Source organism: Dunckerocampus dactyliophorus, chromosome 8 (genome assembly GCF_027744805.1).
Source record: "Dunckerocampus dactyliophorus isolate RoL2022-P2 chromosome 8, RoL_Ddac_1.1, whole genome shotgun sequence".
Lineage (NCBI taxonomy): Eukaryota > Metazoa > Chordata > Actinopteri > Syngnathiformes > Syngnathidae > Dunckerocampus > Dunckerocampus dactyliophorus.
Genome location: NC_072826.1, coordinates 1885341 through 1911706, shown reverse-complemented (window position 1 = coordinate 1911706; position 26366 = coordinate 1885341). Strand labels below are relative to the sequence as shown.

At 43.8% G+C, this 26366-nt stretch overlaps 1 protein-coding gene across 1 annotated transcript in view; it reads right to left on the bottom strand.

The window, feature by feature from the left end:
• The window catches only part of wnt4 (wingless-type MMTV integration site family, member 4), a 29942-nt gene extending 20414 nt beyond the window's left edge, over positions 1-9528 (bottom strand). The window contains exon 1 of the mRNA XM_054784964.1: positions 9029-9528. Coding sequence (XP_054640939.1) covers positions 9029-9105 — 77 coding nt within the window. The 5' untranslated portion in view covers positions 9106-9528. The remainder of the gene's footprint in view (positions 1-9028) is intronic.
• Positions 9529-26366: the final 16838 nt, after the last annotated feature.

Sequence of the window (26366 nt, the reverse complement as noted above, 5' to 3'; positions counted from 1 at the left end):
TTCAAATGACGCTTGTCGAGATACAATGGTGTGGGGCCTCTGCCCGCCAACGATGGTCGTTTGGGTGGGCTCACCTTCGTTAGCATCTCATTCAGGTAATTATGGTCATGTTCATTTTTTTAGAGGCTAAATGACTAAATCTTTTCGAAAGGGATGAAAGAACAGCGTTGTATGACAGACAAAGATGGTACATTAGATCTTCCACCAAGTTGTCCGACTAGAGCTGTCCTATCTAGTCTGAGTAGTGTACCATCGCTTGCTTGGATGAGAGGCGAACATCTTCTCAGACAAACTGAACAGTGCAGTTGTGATCGATTCAACGCTTTGAGAAGACATTGCTTTTGGTTTCCAGCCACATTTGTTCCCATGACAGGAAGCTGCGGTTTCCATGTCGTCCGTGAAGCGCCACCTGCGCCCTGACCTCCGTGTGTTTCTTGTTTCCAGTTTCTGCCGCCCTTACGCCGAGGTGCTTTGGAGACACTTGTTCTATTTTCATTTGTTACAAGTCATTTCTGTTACCGTTTTCATTTGTTATTTCCTAATTTTCCTTCTTTGTTCTCCCAGCCGTACTTTCATGCTTTTTGGACTTAGGCCTGTGGGCTTATGTGCTCCCCCAGTGTCAGCTCACATCTCTGCACGGGGGGTCTAAACCCCACTGTTTGCCACAAACATGACTTTCACATAAAACAATTCCTCGACTGTGCACTGCTATGTTTTCAGTGAAAGTCCCAGCTCAAGCTACTCGGCCGTTACTGCATTCAACAGATGGCGTGGTGTGCGGGCCAATTGCAATCAGCTGTTCACATCCATTGTTGTCGGCAAGCGTGAGCCCTTCGACGTCGCCACCAGAGGGTGTGTTATGTCTCCGGAAAGCCTCTCGCACTTCTCTGCGGAGTGCCACAATTGTATCTCATCTTTCAGTGAGGCCGCCCGCTCCGTTCCCTGTCAGTTTGATCTGTCCTCAACTAATCCTAATCTGTTCCTCCTGAGCGATTCCCCCTGCTGATTCAAGTGTGCCACGATAATTGCACACACGGTGGTGACAAGAGGGCTTGAAATAACATGTTGCAACCTCGTTGCAGTCATGTGGATGTGAAAGAAGTGTGAGGCGCCAGCGTGTGCCGCCAAGGTCTCCGCTTTCTCTGGTTACGCTGCCATCTCTTCAGCACCTCACCACGGTTATCCGGGACATTTGCTTGAATGCTCACACACGTTTGAGCCAGCAGTGACAAGCGAAACACCTCAGTGGCACTCGGAAGAAATGATGCATCATATTCACTATCACAGCATCGCATCACCATCGGTATGACGCCAATCTGTCCAAGTTGCAGATGATGGCGACGACTTTCACTGATAAGAGTTTGACAGCCAGTGTAAAATGTGCTCAATGGAATTGAATGAATTGAGTTATTAGATCAGCCGCCACCCATGAAATATGTAAGGTGGGGTGTTATTTATTTGATTGGTTTTTCATTTCAGCACAAAAAAGACACAACCAATTTCTAATCACTTTGTGGAGGAGTGGTGCGTGGGTCAGTAAAACAAAAAAAGTTAAACGAAATGTGGTCCAAATAAAGGCACGGCTTGAGAAAATTGTCTTGCACTTTTTGACGCTTGCATTGGCGCCAAGTGTACCTCTGACCCGCCCAAATGAACCAAACGCACTCCCTTGGCCATTTTTGAAGGTGTAATGTGCATTACAGGTTTCTACATCATGAGTTTGGCCGAGGGCTGCTTTTATGGACTCCCTATATCACAGTTCCATTATCGCTCCCTCGCTATATCGCGGTTTTTAATGAATGAGTGAATTAATGGTCGCTGTTGCGTGGTAGATTATGGTCGATTATTAGTCAAACATATTGAAATACAAGTGATATGTGGTATTCTGGTCACTAGGCGGCAGTAATGATGTAACGGATGCCAGCCAGTGCGAGTGTATGTTGGTAAAGCCTCACGCCCTCGGCCTTAAGAGCTGCGCTGAACACTGGGTTGACAGCCCGGGCTTGTGGCCCAACGGTCTCGTTCCGAAGGTCTCGTGTTCGAGCCCAGCTGTCTGAAACAGGCGACTTGCAAGGACGTAAAACACTGAAACATCACATTACCTTAACACTGCATGAAGCCAGGAAGTCAGCCGTGGCATGTCCCACATCATTGAGTGAAAATAAGTTATCCTCCCATTCCGTGTGGAAGTGGTAAGATTTTGGCTTCTTAAGTTCAGAAGAAAAAAATAAATTTTAGGCTAACAGGTTAGCTCACTAGCTAGCGGCCGTCTCGAGTCCCTGCAGAGTTGCACAGTGTGTTGTAAACAATGAATAATAGGAATGTAAAGGTGACAATAGGCGAGTTGTATCATGTCTGCAGGGCTCCAATAATGTTAAAAACTGTATTTAGAAAGTCATAAACTGGTTTTCTATGCTCCAACTACGATAATATTTCCGAAACATGTATTGCAGAAATTCATTTATCGTGGTCGGGTCTGGATCCAATTAACCGCTCTAAACGAGGGACGACCATACTTTCTAAATTCTTTACAATGAGCTTTATTTTTTTTTCAAAAATATCTGGGATCATGTATTTTTAATATTTTCAATTAATGTTTTATTTTTACCATTTTTCTAAGTTTAAATGTGCCCCCTTAGGGGACACATAACACAGACATAGACTACATCCAAAAACCTTTTCATACCGTGTTGGTCAGACGGTCTAATAACACAGATTGTGTATCTGCTAGATTTACTTCAGCTGCTTTGCCTGCATTCTGAAACATTATTGTTACGTTTTAGATCCGGCTATCAGGGCGCTGCCGCTTGTGCCCTTTCTTTTCAGTGCCCGTTTTTGGCCTTCCCGGGCAGAGCATATTTGCCTAAATTAAGCATTTTCAAGCATAAAAATGGCTAAATGACCTAAAATACAAATAAGACATTCAAAGATGTTGATACGATATGTAGTATTCTACGCTACTCACTAGGTGTCAGTAATATTACTGTAATTTTCGGTGAGACACACAAGCACCAGACTTGATCGCCAGAACAGCAGGCTTTTATTGCAGGTTTGAATTATCTCACAACAGGCACAGTAATCCCAAACACGAGCTTCTGCTGCGGCCGTAACCCACGGCAAGCTGAAACTCAACTCTGAACCTCCGAAGTCACTTAGTGTAAAGGTGGAGAGTCAGGACTTGGTCTGTGCCACCGGAACACCTTTATAGCAACACATACCAGTACGAGTCTTATTTATGGCTTATTTTCTATGATGACTTATATTGGGTAACTCCAATGTAAAGGTGACTGACTATAGGGATGCTATTTCATGTCTAGGGGGCTCTAATAATTTTGTCTTTTCTTTTTCTATGCTCTGACTACGAAAATATTCCATTTATAAATATAGAATCCTACTTTGCAGAAATTCACTTACCACGGTCGGGTCTAGAGCCAATTAAGCACCATAAGTGAGGGATTGCTGTATTTGAAAGCAACAGGCCAAGTACATCAGCAGTGTCTGAAGTGCAGTACCATCACACACATTATGCGGGTACTCACACCAGGCAGTGACCAAACACCTAAACACAGCAAGCACTTATTCAGGTAACCGTTTCAATACCAGTTTCAGCAATGAGGGAGGATCTTGGAGGAGTACTTCCAGCAGAGCCGTACATGCACAGACGTCTTATACACGTCTATAAGCAGCATATACAGTATATGTGTTGATACTGGGGCTTTCAAATGATTACAAACTTTAATCAGTTTTCAAATTAATCATGATTAATCACCATTTGCAACTACATCTGACATACACCAATTTTTTACTGTATTTTCTTTAAGAAAAGATAGGACAGTGTTATATATATTTGTATTATGGGTGCTCCGATCCATCGGCCACCGATCCGTATCGGCCGATTTCCGTGAAAAATCACGAGATCGGCATATATAAATGCCTTTTGAACGCCGATTACAAAAGCTGATACCTGTGGCTGGCACTACTGCAGCCCGCAGCGGTCCTTTCGTGCAGTGTAGGGTCTTGACCTACCTAACGTCTTTGGCTGCGTCATCCTCCAGTTTTTCCCTGCAATAACAATCATGTCTGCCGTGCGGAACTTAACTACCAACTCACGCCACGTGGGGGTAGCACGTTAACATGGCACATGAAGAACAAACAGCTGACGGAGTGTGGTGAGTTTTCGAGGCCCACGGTGTGATCATTAGCCAAACGGCAGCTAATGTGGCCATGGGACTTAAGTTGAATTCATATGTTTTGAGGTTTGTTTCCTGGGATTTCCGAGCGTACGTAAATGCAGCAAACTGTACTTCCTTATTAAGAGCTACAAAGTGGGTCATAAGACTATCCACTTATTTTCTTTGCCTTTCTGGTTATTTAAACCACACACACGCACATAAAGATGTTGTGATGTTCAGAGTGGCCCTGAACGCATCTCGCGGTCATCTAGTGACAGTGAGGAAGTGTCGTTCTGAGGCTGAACGGACGAGAGACGTGTTTGTGAATTGGAGATACATAGACTGTATAGTGTTGGCATTGCACTGCTGTTGATGTGCTCAGGTCAGGATCAAGTTAGAAAAGAGCGTCAGACTCTGTGTGGAGCTACACTGTGTGCTGGCCATCATGTCAGTTACGCTAAAATATGTAACGCAATTCATGAAAGAAATGAGTTAACGTGCCATTTTTGACAGCCCTTATTAACACTGCAACGCACACTTAACTACACATTTACATACACTATTTAACCACACACACAATGACTTAGCAGCACACTTGAAGGTAAATGTGCAGGTCCTCGCTGACTCTTACTGTATGTCTCGCTCTGTGCACCGCAGGAAGATTCCTGCGCAGTCGTTGCTCTTGCATGACTGAAACAGGGCCCTACAGGTCCAAATTCTTTTTCAGCACAGCTGTTACCTGCTCTAGACCAGGTCCACCCAACATTTACACCTCCTATTGTAAAAACAACTGAATTTCTTCCGTAGTAAATCACCACATTTTTGAGTGAGCTCCCCTGCCAGTACATTCTCCAAATTGTTGATTTGATTTCAAAGTGCACATGCAGTGCGCATGCACACACGCACCCGCACGCACACACGCACACACACACACACACGCACACACACACACACACACACACACACACACACACACACACACCCCTTCCATGTTCCCTCAGTGTAATGTGTGCTCACCTGTTTGCTGGCTGTTACTTACGAGGCTAAGTGTTAATTACTGTGTGCCACAATTAACGATCATGTTTAAACAAACACACGCACGCACGCACGCACGCACCATACATCAAGGGTGCCCGTCATGCTGTGTAACAGGAGAGAGAGCGCCAGGTGGGGGAAAAAAGGGTAATAACGATGAAGCATGATTCGCCGGCAGTGATCATTTCCAGTATAACTGATTATGTGCAACATGGACTGGAACTTGGCCTGTCACGATAGCAAATTTTGCCGGTCGATAATTGTGCTATAAATTATCGACGATAATCGATAATTTAAACCTTTTTTTTTAGAAAGTATTACCATTAAGTTTCTCATTCAACGATCACTGTGTTGTGTCACATTTGAGCCACTAGATGGTACTCAAGTGTAGTGTATCTGTGTGAAGGACAGAAGATGCCTGCTATAGCACTTACGAATCGCGGGGTGTCACCACTTCACATACCCTGGGTGTTGTGAGCTCGCGCCGCGCGGCACAATACAGTCACTTCACCGATCAAACGACCCAGCAAGCGCCAACAGCAGGGACGAACGCCCCACAGCACATCCACATTGCAACTGTGGCATTCAGCTTAGAAACTGTCGCTTTTGTGCTTTCATTCATATTAGCGTTTGCTTGCTAACTGTTAGCCAGCACTCCGTGTATTCAATCACTACGCAGCTAGCCTCCATGTGCTGTGACAAAGATGCTGAATAGCTGACAGGAGGCTCACTCGTTCCCTTAATTTGACTATACAACCAATGCGCTCAGACACAAGCAGAGTGAACCCTCTTGTCATCCAGCCTGTGTGCTACAGCACGACCAGGAAATGGAACAGGCATACGTACATGTCGCACACGTCAATTTATCGAGGCATCAAAATGATCTACCTCAGTTTTTTCTATTGTTTCATTCATCGTTTTATCGATTATCGTGACAGGCCTAATGCAACAAGCCGAGCGCAGTCAGCTCGGCTTGTTCCCGTTTATCATTTACAGTGTTCCCTCGTTTATCGCGGGGGATAGGTTCCCAAAATAGCCTGCAATAAGTGATATCCACGACGTTGCCAACTTCATTTTTTTACAATGATTCTATATGTTTTAAGGCTGTAAAAGCCCTCACCGTACAGCGTTTTTTTTGTATCCTTATTAAAACATTCTGTTGCAGTCCCCCTCCTTGCAACCAAACATTCATTTACCAGCCAGCAAGGCAGCGATGACACAGGAGACACGGCAGGGCGGCAAGAAGGAGACTGATTGACAACGGTCTACAGCGAGTCAGGACGCAGAAAACAATGGGCGGTGCAGACAGACGAGAGAGGGAAGAGAGAGACACTCAACTTCCCACAATGCAATTCTTCTTAAAAGGCCAGGCTCGGCCCGTAACAGCGTTCATACGCTGTAATAAAAATAAAAAAACAAGCACAACAAAAATTCTGCAAAAAGTGCACCGCGATAGAACGAGGGAACATTTAAGAATTTATACCGTGATATAAAAATGATCGCCCGACCCTTGCGTGAATGAATTATCAGTAATAGACACGGAGAAGGGGTTAGAATACATAAGCTCTGCTTCTTCCTACTCCTTTTCAGACATGTTGAATTGTGCAAATGAAACCAGGTGATGTTCCCTAATGCTCGGTTGTATGCAGTAAAAGGGAGCAATGGTTAGATTGTTGATATATGGACTCTGTATCAGCTGGATACCAGAATTTGCAGTATCACCCACCCGTAGTTTACAGTCCACAGATTCGTCTCCGCAGAGTAATCCCACTGAGCGGCCTGGCAGCTCCGCAGCCTGCCCGTACATGCCTGCTGTCACCACGCCTTCCGTCACAAACAGCACAATTACTCTGCACTCTAGGACAAGAGTTCAAGGTGTTTGGCCAAGCTTTCGCAGGACTTCTTCTGTATGCAGCGTCAGGCCGCTGTCTTATCTTAATGTCAACATGAGATTAGGGTAAAGCTTACAAGCTTTCAGGAGAACTAACAAAGTAGGGATCGTTAACTACAAATTACAGATCATGAGGTCACAGGTAGGCACGGCGTGTGTGATTCATACTTAGATGTTGTGATAAAAGTCATGTGTGGCTCCGATTAAGTCACTCCGCCAGGGGCGTGATTTGCTTTTTTTCTACAAGGTTCTACCTAAATGATGGACGCAACTCGTAAAAAGTGGGGAGATAAGAGGTTGAATGGCAGTGCAAAATGGAGCGAAGCCTATGCGGAGGAATGCACCCAACCGCCTCCCACAGAGAGCGGCCTGCTAGACGCGGCGGCAGTGTGCAGGCTGCTCAACTGCAGCTTTCCTCACATGCAACATATACCGTACACATACCAGATTTGAATTTAAAAGGTAGCGGTTGTAAACGATTACACACTACAACGTTCCTGTGCTTGTCAGTTTGGTGTCCGCTTGCAGAATTCAGGGATAAACCGACGGCGTACTTTATTTCCAGTTGCTGTGAAATGAAATAAATGAAAGAAAGTACAGGTGAGCTATTTGTGTTTTATTTAGATTGAAATTGTGCTTCTGTCATTTAAAGAAAGGCAGAGTCTCAATTGAACAGTTACACAAATACTGAGACTTGAAGCAAATATAGAAATGTGTACTGTTGGAGACCCCCTGGATTATATCACGCCAGGGGTGGCAAAACTATTCCCACTGAGGGGCCGCATGCTGAAAAATCAAAGGATGCGGGGGCTGCTTTCACATTCTTCTGTATATTTTTTTTTTCAATTTTGTAAAGTCAGAAATAAAAATGTATACACACACAAATATTATTTAAGGACAAACCTTTGTGTTATTGGTGTCAACCAGCGCTACAGCCCATGATTGTTGTCATCTGAAGCTTGTTTCGATTAATCGAGTAATCCAAGTCAATGTGAACCAGACACAGACAGTTAGCGGTTAGCTGACGTGTGTGTGAACATCTTGTTGTGCCTCAAACACAAACATAATGGGTCTGCTTTCATGGACGAGTCAGGAAATTAAACAAATATTCACATTCATTTTTAAACCAAAAAACAATTAATCGTATACCAAAATAGTTGATTAATTGGACAATTGATTATTGGTTGCGTTTCTGCTATTAACATTTCGGTCTTTACTCTTTACATTTTGCACCTTTTTAATTCTATTTTTCCCAACAATGCTGTTTTTTTCCTTTTTAAAATTATTTTCTATTTTTGCAAAGTGCCCCTCCACACTTGACACCCTCCTGTACGTTTTGCTCATTTGATGCCTTGTTTTCCCATCGCTCCAATCTTAAAGCACATCTCCAACTCAACATCAAAGTCTGTCTAGATGAGTGGAATCCCCCTCCCAAAAAAAGTGAAGAAGTGCTCAATTTCATGGCGTTTCCTGCCATTTTCGTATTTAGGATTTATGGATTTAATTATGCTGTGCATATTTTCCCATTGTCTTTTGTAGTTTGCTGTTGTAAAAGCATCCTCCGATGAGAGCTATGCTGGGGCGGTGCAAGGGACCTCTGCACCCCCCGTTTGACAAACGCTCCTTCCAAATAATAAATAAGACCGCATACTGGATGTGAGTTTGGCACTTTTGCATGCAAAAACGGTCAAGTCATCGTGGTAATAATAGTTTTGACATGTGACTTGCTGACTTGTGCAGCTTTAAAACACGCGTGTCTGCAAGGGGGATGCAAGGATGTTAGTAAGTGATTAAGTCTGGAGTGTGTGCGTGTGTGCGTGTGTGCGCGCAGTTTAACAATTAACCTGTGCATGCAGGGTGATAAAGATGATGGAGGAGGAGGCACGAAATGGCTAAAAGTGACATTTTTGGATGAGGAACTTGCACTTACAGCCAGTTGCTGGCGTTGGCGGAGAGGAGCGCGCAGCACAGCATCAGCACACACCGCAACACACACTCCTCTGTCATCTCGGCTTCCAAACGACAAATAATCCCGTGATGGAGAGGCGGTGTCAGGACTGGGAACTAAAACAAAATGAAGCAGCGGGCAGGGTGTATGGATGGGGCTGCTAATCCATCGCATCCAGCGGTTCGGCCGCCGTGCGGGCGCGCAGGTTCCCCAGTCCTCTCTCCCGCCTTGGTGCTCCACCGAGAGAGTCGATGATGCTTGAAACGACAAAGTCAAAACTTTACGCTTCCTCTTAGCGTCCGCTTTGCAGAGAAAAGTGGTGAGCCCCGAGGTGTTTCAGATATCCAGAGAGCATGCATGCGCTGAGCGTAATTACGCACAGAACCTCAACACACACACTCACACACGCGCGCGCTCACTCACGCACACACCGCCGTTTGTCGCTGCGTCTGGCAGAGAGGAGAGTGTGTATGCTGTCTTTAGTGGAGGGGCGGTGCGAGGATGTGGAGGTATGGCAGAGAGATGGGAGTTTTAGGGGGGGATGAGGGAGGCGGGTTCATGAGCCTGTGTGTGTGCGTGTGTGTGTGCGTGTGTGTATAGACGGGACTGCGTGTATGTGTTTTAGAGGTCTCCAGGGAGGATGCAATAGCACAGCCATTCACTAATGGCCTCCCCAGCCATCCCCACTCCTCTCCAACACTCACATAAACACGCTCGCTTTCACTTACACGAGCGCGCGCGCACACACACACACAGGCGCGCGCACGCCTCAAACCGCTTCTTGGCAGCAGCTCACGCTCCCTGTCACACACTCTACCACATTTTCTGCGGTCAACAGGCTATTTAAAGCTTGGCTGCAAAATGTCTGCATTGGAAACCTGCAAATCCCAAATAACATGACAAATATGAGCGGCACACCATTGATTGATGTGCGCAGGATACTCGTCACGTGACCCGAACGATCCAGGAAGAAGACATAGAAAAAGTTGACTTGCCACGTTTTTATTTTTGCAGCAACACCAGTGAGGATCCCCAACCTTTCCAAAATATACCAGATATGCCACTTGGAATTATGAGTAAAATGACCAGCAAACATGTCCAAGCTGTCTTTTTTGATTTTTGGAGATGGTGCATAGACCAAGCCCTGGCCTGAGACGTTTTCAGTATTAGCAGCACTGGAATGAATACAAAGAGTGACAAGCAGGAACTGAAGTGAATATGCAGAACACCATAAGAATTCAAACAGGCTGTTGAATTGGTGAATGTTTAAACACAGTAAAAGGACCGACCCAGAAACAAAAGTAAAATAATACCATGATTTTAAATGGCTGCCAATTCCAGAGAAGCACACTGTAGTGAGATTGCAGAGGAGAATTATTCAAATCCATTGATGGTAATGCCACACAATGTGTGGATATTTAATTCATTGTGTCAATGGACCCCGACTTGTTTATCTGCCACATTGTTTGGAATAATTATGGTCCGGTATGGTTTACAGCCAAACCTTGGTTTGAGAACACCTTAGTTTTGGTATAATCCGGTTTAAAATGTGCCAAAACAACCGACCAGATCTTCCGTTTTGCCCGTACTGTTGATTCTGCGGAATGGAGTGCCCAGACAAGGCAGCCTATGGTTTGCTGACTCATCCTGTCCTGCATTTTGTTTCTTGAGTGTGTTGCTCAATAACCTGCAGTGGCGACGAAGAAAGTTGCGAGTGCCGGCAGTTTGATAAAGAAGGTGAGAAACACTATTCCATTCCTCATCGTCTTCACCAACAGGAGTCTTCAATAAAAGTAAAAATGATGTTAAATGTTTACTCTTATAGGGTTAGGCAGTTAGGTTACTTCATCATTCATTATTTTTGCGTTGTTTTCTGCATGTAAAAACTCTATCTTTATTCTCTATGAAATGTACTTTGTTAACATTTTTGGGTGTCTGGAAGGGATTCATTGAATTGATTCAGTTTTCATCTGAGCTTTTGGAACGAATGACCAAAAACTGAGGTACCGCTGCGTTTGTTTCGAACACGCCGAACAGCATCGGGTTCACACATGCACAACGTGCCTGCAAAGGAGTAAAGGAAGCAGCAGTGCTGATTGAATCCATCCCTTTCTCCGGGTCCACCTGCTAATTAATTCACACCATGTGTTTAACTTAAGTAATTCATTTTCATTCATTAGATTTTGTCATTAAAAGTGTTCAAAAAGATGAGTGGAAAAGAGAAACCTTGTGCAGTGATAAAGGAAATGAAAAGAAGAATAAAAGTTCACCTAATCTTTTTTCACTTACTGGGTTTTAGAGCGCTAAGAATGCACCCTGCTGGGTTGACACACGCGTGAAGAAAAGGGCTGAGTCTGGACAGTAAAGGTAGCGTATAAGAACAATCTGGGTGGCGTATAGAAAACCAAAGATTCTCTAGACCGGTGGGATCTGCGGGCTCATGCAGTCTGGTGAGGCAGCTGTCTTGATCTCACTTTACCAGCTTTTTCTACACTGACGCAAATTGCACATGCACTTCACTCAGTAGTGCATGGACTCAAACCTGCCAGCCTGTAGGTTGTGCCAGTTATCAAGTGATTCAATGGGAAAAAAATGTGCAAATTTACTGTATTCTGTACTGGCTGCTGTTCCCCTGAGGTCACGTGCATCAGCTGTACTGCCGACTGGCCAACAGAGGGAGTAAAGCATCTCACTGATGGGAAACTGGAGAACATCTAGACTGCCTGGAGGATCTACATCATTATCAAACCAGTGAATTACAAATGCAAAGGAAAACTATGTCACAATAACAAAGTGCATATCGATACCACAGTAGAGTGTGGATTTGTGAAGATGCAGTAGTGTCAAAATAAATACATTCAAAGGCAAATGCAAAAGTGCCACGATCATCAACAAATTCTATAATTCTTATCATACAGGGATGCAAAATGACAAAGTCCCCAATTCTTACCTCTCACCCTAACCTTAACCCTTAACAAAGGTCCCACAAAGATGCTTGAAATCGTGCCTCGTTACACTCACAACCTCTGAGGTGATTTTCCCCCGTGTTCTTAGAACCAGGACTTAAAATCACCGTTAAACATGACGTCATGTGTGACGTTTTCTTCTGTCTTCATCTTCAGTATCGTTTTACCGCCACAGAACTTACTGTGCCTTAACAGTAGCAAGTCAAGCGATGCAACCGACACAACACTAACCCTAAACGAAACTCACATCATCGCCCCTCCCCCCTTTCTCATTTCCAGGAAGTCAGGTGGGGGTGGTTTAGCGACAAGCTCGATCCAGTAAGATAGTGATAAATAACAGTTCTTCCTCGTGCCCACCCTTGCCGATGTTTTGAGGGATGGCACTACCGGGCTCAGCTTTGTGCGAAGTCCAGCATCCTTCAGAACACCTAATACAGATGTGTTGGGTCTCTAGGGGTTTCCTGTACCACCAATAACCCCTGGAATGAAGACTTCCCCCCCCCAAAAAAATGAGAAGCGGGAGAAGAAAATATAGACCAGTCGGCTTGTGTTCGTATCCGCGAGTGTTCGCTAGTCGGGTGTTCGTAAGTTGGGGACCTAATGTACTTCGGAAAATCCATAACCCCCTGGAAAAATGGACAATCCCGTTCCATGTTCCAAAAGGCTGCCATATAGTCTCTGATTGCTATCGGGCGGCAGATTTTTTAAGCCATTTCCTAACGCTGATCTACGTCAGACACACAGGACGAGACGGAAGACTCACACGCACCTGGTCTAATGTTTCCTGCGGCATGGGGAGGGGAATTTGGTATTCGAACGAGGGCAACCAGGGGGAGGGAGGAGTGGCGGTGGATCAAAGGCGGATAAACTTATAAAAAAAGCAGGGGATCAAATACTTATTTCCCCTGTATTTTGAATGTAGATATACCATATATAGATAGCCTTTCTCTGTTGCACAACAGGAATCCATCTTTGACAGGCTCTCTCAACTTACAGGAAAGAATAGTGACCAGAGATTGAGAGGTCACCTTCAAAAGGTGTTCTTCTATCAGCGCAGCAACACAGAATCCTGATCCTTGAACCTACCATCCAGCTTCTGTGGTAGACTCTTGACTGATGGCTGAACATGATGGTCCTCTAAATGTTACGATTCCAGCGCAGGTGTTGCAGACAAACGGGCAACAGGGTCAATAGTAACAGCAGAATAAGCTGTTTGACATTGGTAGTGAAGATGTTGGCACATTTCACAACATGCACACTGATCCCGCATCCTGCTTTGTCGTACTGTTCCTAGCAAAAATGCACGTTCCTAAAATGGAGCTTTCTATCAGCACCTGTTCATTAAAAAAACACAGACTCTGCGCTTATTTTTTCCTTGTCTCGCGTTCTCCTTTAGTCCTCTTTTTAGAGTAAAAGATGCACACCTTAAGCACAAAAGTATTGGAACACTTTTGGGGATCTTACTGCTTTAAATGAGAGCCTCCTTAGATTTGTCAGGTTTAATGTGAGGTCACTTTCTTTAGCATGTTGAAGTTGATCGTGTTGGGTGCTTTCGCATTGTGTTACTGAGGGAGACAAAAGCTCACACACACTGCAACACAGACTGCACTGGTTGTGAAAGAAACTATTATTCCCTACGGAGCTCCAGATCTGCTTGCTTCTGCCAGTAAGCAGGCAGACCATGCATTTGTCCGTTTGTTGGACACAAACAACTTTTAAATTGGGTTGTTTCTGTATAGGTGACAATATATACTATTTTTAGACCATTTTGGAAGCTTTCATTTGTGGCACCGTGAACTTTGTTGGGCATAATGAGAATTTTGTTCTGAATACCATGAGATTAGTTCTTGTAAATATACTTCTTGGTGTACGTTATTGTAGGAGATGGATAAAGAGAGTAAGAGAAAGACAGACAGGCGCATGCATGGGGTCATGAGAGAGGAGAAATTCTGAGTCAGGATGTGTTACCCTATCGACCTCCCGTCCCCATAGCAACAGGATCTGGCGCGCACACACACAGCCGGCACAAAGGCATTCTGGGAAAGAACAGGTTTTATATTGCTGCTGGCTTTGCACTCCTGGGCCATCACCCTGGCAACACCAGTGCTTCTCACACCGCTAACATTTACTCTCTTGCGAGACACACAAACACACACGTGCACGCAGATACACAATACGTGAACATAAGAGTTATGTCAGTTCTGCCAATGTCTTTCACTTTCTTAGCCTTTCCTGGTGTCAGTCTTTTCAAATTTCAATTTGTCACTTTCTCTCACTGCAGGCCCCCTCTGACCTTTGGATGACTTCTGTTCTCTTTATGCACCATACAGCATATCAGGGGTCGCCAACCCGTCAACTGCGAGCTTCTGGTCGATCTTTGAGGCTTTGCCGGTCGATCGTGAGAATATTACAAATATTAGTACATCAGTGCCCCCCCTCCCGGAGAGTGATCAACAGGTACGCATTTTGACCACTGAACACGCCGGTACGCAACCTGCAAGCTCCCGCCAGGAGCCCAGTCCCCAAAACCCCACCGGAGGTATCAGCGCACGGACACCAGATTGCCTCGCCACATGAAGCGGTTAAGTGAGGGAGAAAGAGTGAGTGACAGAGCGCAGTGACGCACCTGTACACACATCAGCAGTTACGGGACGTTAACATGGCTCAATATCTGCCTACCTCAAAATTAAGGCACAAATATAACTCCATAGACGTGCACCTCCAAAAACATCTTTGAGCTGCGGCTCATTAGAGCTGCGTTGCGCTGCATTGACCAGTCGCTCTCTCCTCACCATCGCTCGCCTACGACACTGAGCCAACACGCCGAGGTGTAGTTTGCTCATAGAGCCAACGCCACAAGCCAGACCCCGACCAAGAGCAGCGAAATAGGGTCAGCCAAAGTGCGGCTCGGGGGCCATCCGCAGGCCATGGCTCATTTGTCATTGCATCGCTGCAGAAACAAAATAAAATTTAAAAAAACAGCAAAAATGGTAAAAATAGAGCAAAAGTCACAATAAGAAAAAGCTGAAATTTAAGATTTAAATATGTACCACTTTTTACTTTACTTTCTACAAAATAAATATATATATATATATAATTATACATAGAATTTTAATATGGTTGGGGGGTAGATCTTGTGCAGGTTCACAGCTGAGACCAGGGATCCTGGCCTCAAAAAGGTTGCTGACCGCTCGCATGCTGCTGTACTACTTCAGTGTTTCAAGGTTTCCCCTTCAAAGATCAGCAGGTGTCCGTCCCTGGGGAACCTGGGCAAATGGGGCACGAACAGACAGTTCTTGAGAAGTGTTGGGTTCCCCCACGAACTCTGCTATCAGGTTCATAAAAAATACATAGCAAGGCCTGGACAGTATCACAGTTTCAACATTTCATTACACCCCAGTTTTCCTTAATTTGACCCACAAATTCCATAATATGCCACATCTGTGGGAATCTTGTAGGTAATTCACAATTGCCTCTCCACATTTTTGCCTTGTTTTTTAGCTGAACTCAGCTTTCTGATCACTCGAGTTCATTTTCAACATAAACATTTATTCTATAGCAGGTAAAACATTTCAGAGTAATTTGACTTCACTCCTTTGGTCCACAAATTCCTGGTCCCTGTCACTGAAAGACCCGAACCGAACTGGAGTGTTTCCTAAATTTTATTTTACAGCTTTGACAAGAGAGACTCAGTTTCTGTCATCCAAATGAATCCGATTTAAACGGGGCTCCTGACCCCCTTTCCGTCTGTTTGTGTGTTGTATCTAGCGTGTAGTTACTCATTAGCCAGGGTTGTTGTGTCCTCTGACCTTCCCAATGGCACACCAACAACACAGAGGTCAGAGGTCAAATGGCCTTTGGCCTCCCCCTCCCTTACACTGCCACCCCCTCCTCTCATTCCCCTGTTGACTTCATCCTCTTTTCCTTTTCTACTCGGAAGATGTCCAGTTTTTCACAGGGATGCAGTGAGGTAGAAGGACGTGATTTTTATATATGTGTGTGTGTGTGTGTGTGTGTGTGTGCGTGTGTGTGTGTTACGTGTCACAAGGTTGTCAGGGGTTAGGTCAGTAAATGAACAGCTGAGAGAGGTGATTTAGTCTGTATAGAAAGCAGACCAACTGTCATAACAAAGACACAATCTGACAGCAGGCCAAGCAGAGACAAAGAGGAGTCACTGGGCCCTGGGAGGCACACACATACATACACTTACACAGACAATGGGGAGTCAACGGAGGGTTCCCAGAGGTCTTGTGAAGGTCCAGGGGCCAGACTGAGCTCTGCTGAAAGGCCCCAACAGGTGTCCATTACAAAGCCTGCCAGGCGTCACAGGACCACGGCAAGCGAGATTGTCTTGTCATCCGTGGACGGGATCGCTAGCAGCATCAAGTATTAGATATTAAGTACATGGCTGGGGGTGTCCCGATCCAATCTTCAGGATTGGGATCGGCTGCCGATCTGCTGTATTTTGAAGATCAGATAATATCGGCTTGTATATCCGGTTGCCGTATAACGTTCGTAACTGTGGGCCGCACTCCAACATGGTAGGTGCGGTAATGCTCATTAAAGCTGGTTGCCACTCGACTCCCGCCACCCGCAAGAAGAAAACGCAACATCACCACGCAGACATGTCCGCGGTGAAGTTGGATGTTTGGCTCCGTAGCTACAGCGGTAGTTTCCCCTCACTGTGCCTGGACTGCTGTGTCGTGGTGCGGGGAGCTTGCATGGGAAGTGCCGCTGGTTGATTATACTGCGGACCGTCAATAAATTACTATTGCATTGAAAAGATTTAAGTTAAAAAAATGTCATATATTCTAAATCACACAGAAATTGGTTTATAATCATGTCAGATGATTAGTCCTACCGTAAAAGTATTTTGCCCACCCATTTTTTCCAGTTTTGTCTTGTATTGGATCCTTTATTGGATTAAGGACCTGACTCACAGAGGTTTGTTACAAAAGCCAAACAATATTGTTGGCCATGCTGTGTAATAAAAATGTACATTCAGCAATACTTTGGTTGCATTATTTTTAATGCTTTTTGAAGAGCTATTTTCATAGGTTCATTCGGTAGCATTGTTATTCTTGTATTGTAGCATTTTTTTTGTTTGTGACTTATGTTTTTGTTGTGTGTTTTATATTGTACTTCATTGTGAGTGAATTTTTGTAAGCCGTGTTGGAAGACAAATTTCTGTTCTATAGAACAGACAATAAAGTTCTATTCTATTCTATTCTATTCTATTCTATTCTATTCTATTCTATAACCACATTCAATTCCACAAATTCATGTGTGGATGGGACATCCTTTACGTGAATATACTCTGAAGATCATACACTACACGTCTGTCAGCCCGATGAAAACAAAATAAGATAAAAATCAAACGTATTTAAAAAAGCAGCAGACTAAACAGTTGTGACTGCAATCCCCCGTTCATCGCAATCAATCGGTTCCAGAGCCAACCGTGATAGGTGAATTTATAGTTCTGATGGGATATTTGCATAATCTTGACCTGAAATACAGAGCAAAGTATTTGATTCACCATTGCTCATAAAAACTGTGTTCTCCTATTTCCTCTAATCCTAACCCTAACAAAATACAGACCATTTAGACTTTATTTGCTGTTATTGCCAGGTTGCCAACCCCAGGTGTGAGCATTAGGTCACACACTTTTAATGTTACTTTTGTAAATATTTTTGTAATCCCTCCATTTTTTTTCAGTGACACATGCATGAAGTCTACTTCCTAATGTCTGATTGGTGCAGGATGATGGGTATCAATGATGTTGCACAATGTGACATGTTCTGACAAAAACCCTGGAGGGCACGGAGTGACTTCACTTTTGAAATGATTGATTTGAACATAAAACATAAAAAATGAATAGAACTGAATTCGCAACCAAACCGAAGCCCAATAAATATCGGCACGGTGCAGCCAAACGTCCGTTGGGAGAAGTGGAGAAAACGAGCCGCCAGAAACGCAGCCTCATATTTCCTTGGAGGGTCATCACAGGTGCTACAGCCTCGGTCGTTTGGGCATTGGATGGGCTCCATGGAAACCTCAGACAGAAAGCGAGAGAGAGAGCGAGCACATTAGTAAATGTGACACACCTGAGGTCCCCTCGGAGCTTCAGCAGGGCTGTCAGAAGTATCTTTCTAGTTTCAGGTCAAGGCATCCACCCGTTATTGTTGTTGCACAAGCGGCTGCGCTTCCAAACCACACAGTCCCTGAAAAAGTGTCAGATCAGAGCTGAGGAGTTTCATTTTTAACTTTACTTTTGCATTTTCATGAACAGCATACGATCTAAAGTATTTATCTTGCCTCTGTGGTCTGTGCGATTGGTTTTCGGATGTCTTGCAGTCCTTTCCAACCTCAGTAAAAAGGCAAGTGTGCCCCCGCCTATTAGGTTCCGATTAATCAACCTTTTCTTCAGAGTCGAGGAGCGTGATGAGGCGAGGCATTGAGCCTCCTGTAATCCACGGCCCCCCCGTCCCCCTCTTCTCCACACTGCAACCCATCCACCTGCTGTGGCTTTGTCTGCGGCTTTGGAGGAGCTTTGGCTTGTAGTAAAAGCCAGCACTGACCACACCACTTCCAACACAACTGCATACTCAAACAGGCCGACATGACGGATGGGAAAAGAAATATCAGCTGCTATTTGGTGGAAATGGAAAGTCTACACTGGTACTGATTCCAAAAAAACCCAACGTTGCAAAAACCCAAAACAAACAAACAAACAAAACAGCAGAAGCTTAATGTGAAATATGTCTGGTCCATTGCAAGCTGTCAATGAGTACTATACAGTATGAGGCAAATGGAATATTTTCATAGTAAGAGTATAGAAAACCTTTTTACGACCTTTGAAATACAGTTTTTAACATGAATAGAGTCACCTAGACATGAACTAATACCCTACAGTCTTCTTTTAACCTGTAATACCCGATACAGTAAACAAAATAAGAGTACATAAGGCATTCAAGACATAAACAAGACTTGTGCTCATGTGTGTTGCTATAAATGTGTTCCCTAGGGAACGTGCGTGGCAGACGGGCAGGAAGTGACGTCGGGGGTTCAGAGTTGAGTTTTTGCTTGGCGTGGGTTATTCCCGCAATAATATTTTGTGTTTTTATTAGGGCTGTCAAATGATTTTTAATCAATCGGTTTTCAGATGAATGAATCCTGATTAATGACTATGTCTTTAATATGCCCATTTTTACCGTATTTTATTGAAAGGAAGATAAACAACAGGGCAGGATTATATATATTTGCATGTATTAGCAGCTCAAGTAAATCAAGTTCAGAGATGGCACACACGTCTGAAAATCTGAAAATCTGAAACTGATGGGCTTTCTGAGCATACTCAAATGCAGCAAATTGTACTTCCTCATTAAGAGGGAAAGGCTTCTTGAGACGTCATCTGTACTTCTGTGAAGAAGGTGTCGGACATTTCGCTCCTCATCCGCAGACCTTCGTCAGCGAACTAACAAGTGCTGGTAGCCTAGGCCTTAAATACAGTAAGAGTGGGCGGAATTGGTGTGCCAACACCCTCCTCCTATTGGTTCGTTACACTAAGCCTGGGCGGAGTAGTGGTATAATCCTCTCCTGCCATTAGCACCTCCGATAAAAGGGAAGTGTCGCTCCCCGAGTTGGGTATGAACGACTCTGATACTGGCTCGTTAGCATCTATTGTTCTGGCTCGGCCCTGGCTCCACCTCATTTGCAAGACTAAGAGCTGTGGGTTTCGGTCTCAGTAACCTGCTGAACACAGGTTCCAAAATAAACCTCAAACCACCATTCCGATTCAATGATGGGTTCTGTTGTTTGACAACATTAAGAGTTACAAAGTGAGTGATAAGAATTAGAGCTGCAACAATGAATCCATGGTTAATCGGTTACCAACTGTTTTGGTAATCGATTAATCGTGTTAATTGATTTTAATATGCAAATATCCTCTGATTTCAACCTCTCAAGTGTGAATATTTTTTAATTTTCTTAGTCATCCATGAAAGCAGACCTGTTATCTTGGTGTTTCAGCAAACAAGATATTCACACATACCAGCTTTGACTTTGGAAAACAATGATGGACATTTGTGCTACTTTTCTGATATGTTGCGGACCAAACCACTAACTGTTTGTGTTTGCTTCATATTTAATTTGGGCCATCTATGGCCTGACCGATTACTTTATTAATTAAAACAAGCTGCAGATTAATCGACTAAGAAAATGATCATGATTGTATTTTCGTGTCTGTGTATTGTTTTTGCTGAAGCTATTTGACAAACATTTCAATATTTTATTATTTATCATTATTTTAACAGAATATTCAAACGGCAACTTGGCATGCGTGCACTTATTTGCTGTTTGTCAGTTGAAATCTTCTATTTCTGAATAGAGAAATGGAAATTAAAAAAAATTTCAAGAAAATCAGATTAATCAATTAATTTGAAAAATAACCGACCAATTAATCGTCTATTAAAATAATTGTTAGTTGCAGCCCTAATAACAATATCAGCGGATCCCAAGGCGTTCCCAGGCCAATTGAGAGACATAGTCTCTCCAACGTGTCCTGGGTCTTCCCTGAGGCCTTCTACTGGTTGGGCATGCCCTGAACACCTCCCCTGGGAGGCGCCTGGGAGGCATCCTGACCAGATGCCCAAGCAACCTCATCTGGCTCCTCTCAATGCGAAGGAGCAGTGGCTCTAGATAGATAGATAGATAGATAGATAGATAGATAGATAGATAGATAGATAGATAGATAGATAGATAGATAGATAGATAGATAGATGCTATAGTAATCTCAAAGAGAAATTCACTTTTCGACTCCACTCTGTTTTGATAAAGAATAATAAACAATCAAGGCAAGACAGGCAAGACAAAAGAAAAATAAGAACATAGAATAAGAATAAATGCATAAATAAATAAATAAAGCAGCACTCACACACGCCGCACGCAACACAAGCACACACTCATAGCACTTTATTTATTTATTACTTATTTATTTGTATATTTATTTGTATGAATGTCTCTTCTTTTTGTTGCTGCTTAATTTATTGGTATATATGTTTATGTGTTTATGTTCTTATTCTTTCTTGTGTTTTCTTTCTGTTCTTGGGAGAATGAACAGAATAAGATTTTCATTGCATGATATAACTGCTGTTTTACTATGCACATGACAATAAAACTCTCTTGAATCTTGAATCTTGAATCTTGAATAAATAACAGGGGACAGTTGACTTCCAATTTGTACTGCAATAATACATAACAATAATAATACATAATATTTGTTCATGATAAGGTAATAAGTCCAATCCTGTCCAATCCTCCTCGGTTGTGTTGAAAAGCCTCATGGCGTGTGGGAGGAATGATCTGCTCAGTCTTTCAGTTGAGCAGGGCAGTGATAGTAATCTGCCACTGAAACTGCTCTTCTGTTGGGAGATGATGCTGTGCGTTGGATGATGCTGGTTGTCCACGATGGTGAGGAGCCTCTTCAGTGTCCTTTGCTCTGCCACAGACTGGATGTCAGGCTGTCCAGCTCAGTGCCAATGAAGGCTACCTGCCTTCCTCTCCAGTTTGTCCAGGCGTGCGGCGTCCTTCTTCTTGAGGCTGCTCTTGAGATCACTAGCTAGCATAGTCTGATGGAAGATCTGTAGCAGCAGCTTGCATACGTTGAAGGACGCCAGCCTTCTGAGGAAGTACAGACGGCTCTGCTCTTTCCTGCACAGAGCATCTATGTTGGCAGTCCACTCCGAGTTTCTCCCAGATGACAGTGCTTCTGACCTCGTCTCTTAGGGAGAGCCCACCCACCCTACGGAGAAAACTCAGTCAATGTGAGTGCAAATGTGTGTTTGTCTTTATATGTGCCCCGTGATTGACTGGTGACCAGTCTGGTGCGTTGTCCACTTTTGGCTGAAGTCGGCTGGAATAAGCTCTGGCTCCCAAGGACCCTGGGGGTCATGGATGGAAATCCTTCATCAATGCTGGAAAATTGGGATTGTACTCCAAATTGCAAGTCTGCTAGGGTATAGGACTTTACAAGTTCCACCGAACCTTCCAATTTTTACAGCATCGACAAATAGCAAGTGCGTTATGTTGTTTTAATTTTGTATTTCCATCATTTTTATTTATTTTTTGTTCATGCGCAACGTAGCAAAGAGGAGCACACTGGTCTTCAGTCTTCATGACAGTGAGAAATGACGCAGTTGAGCACACTAAGAAAACAGAAGAATGAACCAAATAAAATTTTGCTGTGTGTGTTTATGTGTGGGCCATTGGCTTGGATGGCGAAAGGAAACCCACGAGTCCCGGCAGCCTGGAGCTGTCGACTGTTGTTTTTACACAGCTCCTCCAGTGTATGTCTGGAATACTTGGACAAACCAGCTGAATACAACTCCATTTCCTGTCCTGAGCAGAAAACGACTCGTTGGAGAACATACCCTGAGGATGTGCTTTTACCTTGTAATACGGTCCTTCTAGCCTCCACGCCGTTTCTCCTGTCAGTATGCACACAGGAAATTGGAACTTTGTGCCGTAACACACAGTCATCCTGCCCACGTAAACACAGTTATTCTCACTTTGCCTTCACTAGTGAGAAAACATTATGCTGCTGAGTGATGCTGAGGAGTAAACACATGCATAGCTGTGGCTTGTGTCTAAAAACAGGGGAAGTCACAGCCAGTAAACTTGTGGGAGGAGAGGACTGACCAGGGTAGTCAACTGCATCTCACTTTATCCTATTTTTTTAACTCGCATTAAAACAAGTCAGTTCCTTCAGGATTTTGCATGCCTTTTTTTGAGATGGCTGCGGCCTTGTGTGTCTGATTTTGTGGAAGTTGCCGTGTTCGTTTGATAAAATTGTGTGAGAAGGTGAAAGTTGCGATAAATAGTTGCCATGTCTGTGGACAGGGACATTTGTTTGAAGTAATTCTTGTACGACGAAAATTAAAGAACAGAGACACCGAGAAATAGGCTTGTAGATCTCTTTGAGAAAGACGATTAGTTTGGCATCAAGATACACGGGTTAGGATACGATTTAAAAAATGATATATTTTAAAAACAGCGATTTAGATGTGATTGGAGTCAATATGATTCTACAGTTAGCATTTGTTGATGTAGACATTCATCTTATAGTTGTGAAATAAAGAAGCCAGTTCTGTAAAAGTGACATTCTTACAGGATGTACTGGAACTCCCCCTTTATCCATCCAGGAGGCTGCTGCCGACACAGTCGCATCTCTGGCTTGTCAACCCGGGCATCGGGTCGCAGTTTATTGTTCACAGCCTTACTGAGAAATGACCCTTGCAGCATCTTGCCAGTTTGGGACACAAATGATTGCCATGGTTACACAAAAATGTAGTACCTGTAAAATTGTTATTTAGGAAAACCAAAGTGCACCTGTCTTCCAAAACACTGAATCTCACCCTTCATATACGAAGTAAAATTAAGAAAACTGACGGTTAAAAATGTAAAATTCACATAATCTCACGGCAACGTAAGCATCCTTTATACAGTCCCTCGCAACATTGCTCCCTCGCTGTGTCGCTGTTTGTCAGAAATTAATTAATAAATGATGGCTGTTTGGTAGTGGACTGTTTTAAAAACATGTTGAAATACAAGTGAAGTGTAGTATTCTGGTGGCAGTAATGACACAAAACATTGAAGAGACATTACCTTACATGACATTACCTTAACACAGCATGAAGTCATGAAGTCAGCCATGGCATGTCTGACATCATAGAGCGAAAAGAAGTTCTCCTCCCATCCCGTGTGGAAGTGGTAAGTTTGCTATTTCCCTAGCTTGCGGCCGTCTCCAGTCCTTGGCGCATAAGAGTTCCAATGTGGTGTAAACAATGAGTAATAGCAGTGCAAAGGTGACTAAAGGCATGTTATTTCATGTCTACAGGGCTCTAATAATGGGAAAAATTCTATTTACAAAGTCATAAACAGGTTTTGAAAATATTCCATTTATTAATATCAAAGCCTACATCGTGGAAATTCATTTAACGCGGTTGGGTCTGGAACCGATTAACCCATTTAAAGAAGGGACGACTGTAGTGAAGATGACTAAACAATGCAAACTCAAAGTCGACATATGGCGGGTGGTATAGTAACCACTCGTCTCTACGCCGCTGTCTATCTTTGTGTTGGGCAATCAGCAGACGAACTGATCTTTGATGTATGAGATCACAGCGCTGGCATTCCCAGTCAGCCTCACAGCACAGAAGAACGTACGTGTCAGTCAGATGATCCCCAATTACCAGCACATATGCTCTGACAGCTAGCCAAACCAGTTGCACATTGGCCAAAACCATCTACTGATGGTACAAAACAATGAGTACATTCATGCACACCCACAGGTAACGGTGCCTCCATCCATCATCTCATCATCTTTCTATGATTAGAATATCAAATTGGGGCAAAAGTATTCTATTATTATGTTACATGGCTTTAAAAGTTCTCACATACTGCAGCACAGACACACACACACACACACACACACACACACAGAAGCGAGATCAGTTATAAAACCACTGGGCTCCAGAGAGAAAAGCCATGTCAAGCTCTGCTGGGGTCCTGTCAGTGATCCCTACAGCTTTAGAGCACACACACACACACACACACACACTCCCTCACACAGACGGGGCCACTGCCAGGGTTTGTGGATACATACTCCCACACACACACACACACACACACACACACACACACGCACGCAGCGGTGTTGTATAACTCACAGGCTGGGTGTTAAGGCCGAGCTGAGCTACTGGCGACAGGTTGGACAGGGTAGATGGCTCACTAAGCCTAATCACACGGGGGAATGCTGTCTGGGTCACCTGACCGTCAGACCGTCTCAGGGTGCGTTTGTGAGCATACTTGTTCACTTACATGTATATTTGCATGTATGTTTGCATGAACTCCCAGAGAGGGCACTCATAATTGGGGCTTATCACCTTGAAAGGGGCAGGAGGAGAGGTGCCAGAGCAGGATTGGGGTCGTCTGACTGGAGCAGGAGTTGAAAATAGAGGCTGTGATGGTGGTAATGAGTCATCCAGATTTGTATGATGAAACTCAGAGAGGATATTTGAACACACGCCCATCACCTAATACACGGATTTACACGAGTCCCAAAAAGATACCGGGCTACTTTTTGCACAACTTGCTGTTCTCTGACAAGGAGCTGAGCAGCAAAATTCACAATTTCAATGTTATGCATGTCCATTATCCATTATCCCCTGATTTATAAACCATCAATATAATCCTCATCATCAATATTTTCGTAGTTAGGGCATAGAAAACCTGTTTACAACCTTTTTCAACATTATTAGAGCTCGTATTACCCAATATAGTAGACATAATAAGAGAAAATAAGACATAAATAAGACTCATGTTGCTGTTAATGTGTTCCGGTGCTAGGGGAGCGGAGTGGGGGGATGACAGGAAGTGACATCAGGGGTTCAAAGTTGATTTTTAGCATGGCGTGGGTTATGGCCGCGACAGTAGCCCGTGTTGGGGTTATTGTGCCTGTTGTGAGATAATTCAAACTTGCAATAAAAGCTTGTTGTTGTGGCTATCAAGTCTGGTGCTTGTGTGTCTCACCGAACATTACAGTAACATTACTGACACCTGGTGACAAGTGTAGAATGCTACATGTCATCACAACGTTTCAGAATGCGTCTTCTGAATGCCTTATACAGAGGTGTTTGCCCCCTTCCTGATTTCCTATTTATTGTCACACTTAAATGTTTCAGATCATCAAACAAATGTAAATATTAGTCAATGACAACACAAATGAACACAAAATGCACTTTTTAAATGAAACTTTTTATTATTAAGAAAGGGAAAAAAATCCAAACCTACATGATGATTGCCCCCCCGTTAAAACATAATTTAACTGAGATTAATTAAAATCTATCAGTCTGGAAAAGGTTATAAAGACATTTCTAAAGCTTTGGGACTCCAGAGAACCACAGTGAGAGCCATCATCTATACATGGAAAAAACATGGGACAGTGGTGAACCTTCCCAGGAGTGGCCGGCCAACTAAAATGACCCCCAGAGCGCAGCGACGACTCACCCAAGAGGTCGCAAAAGACCCCACAAGTGAGGCAAGACCTCACTTGCCTCAGTTAAGGTCAGTGTTCGTGAATGTGAACGTGAATGACAACAATTCTGCAAAGACGAGTGGGACAGAATTCCTCCCCAGTGCTGGAAGAGACTCATTGCAAGTTATCACAAACGCTTGATTGCAGTTGTTGCTGCTAAGGGGGGCCCAACCAGATATTAGCTTTAGGGGGCAGTCACTTTTTTGGAGGTTTGGATGTTTTTTCTCCCTTGATAACAACAAGTTTCATTTAAAAAGTGCAT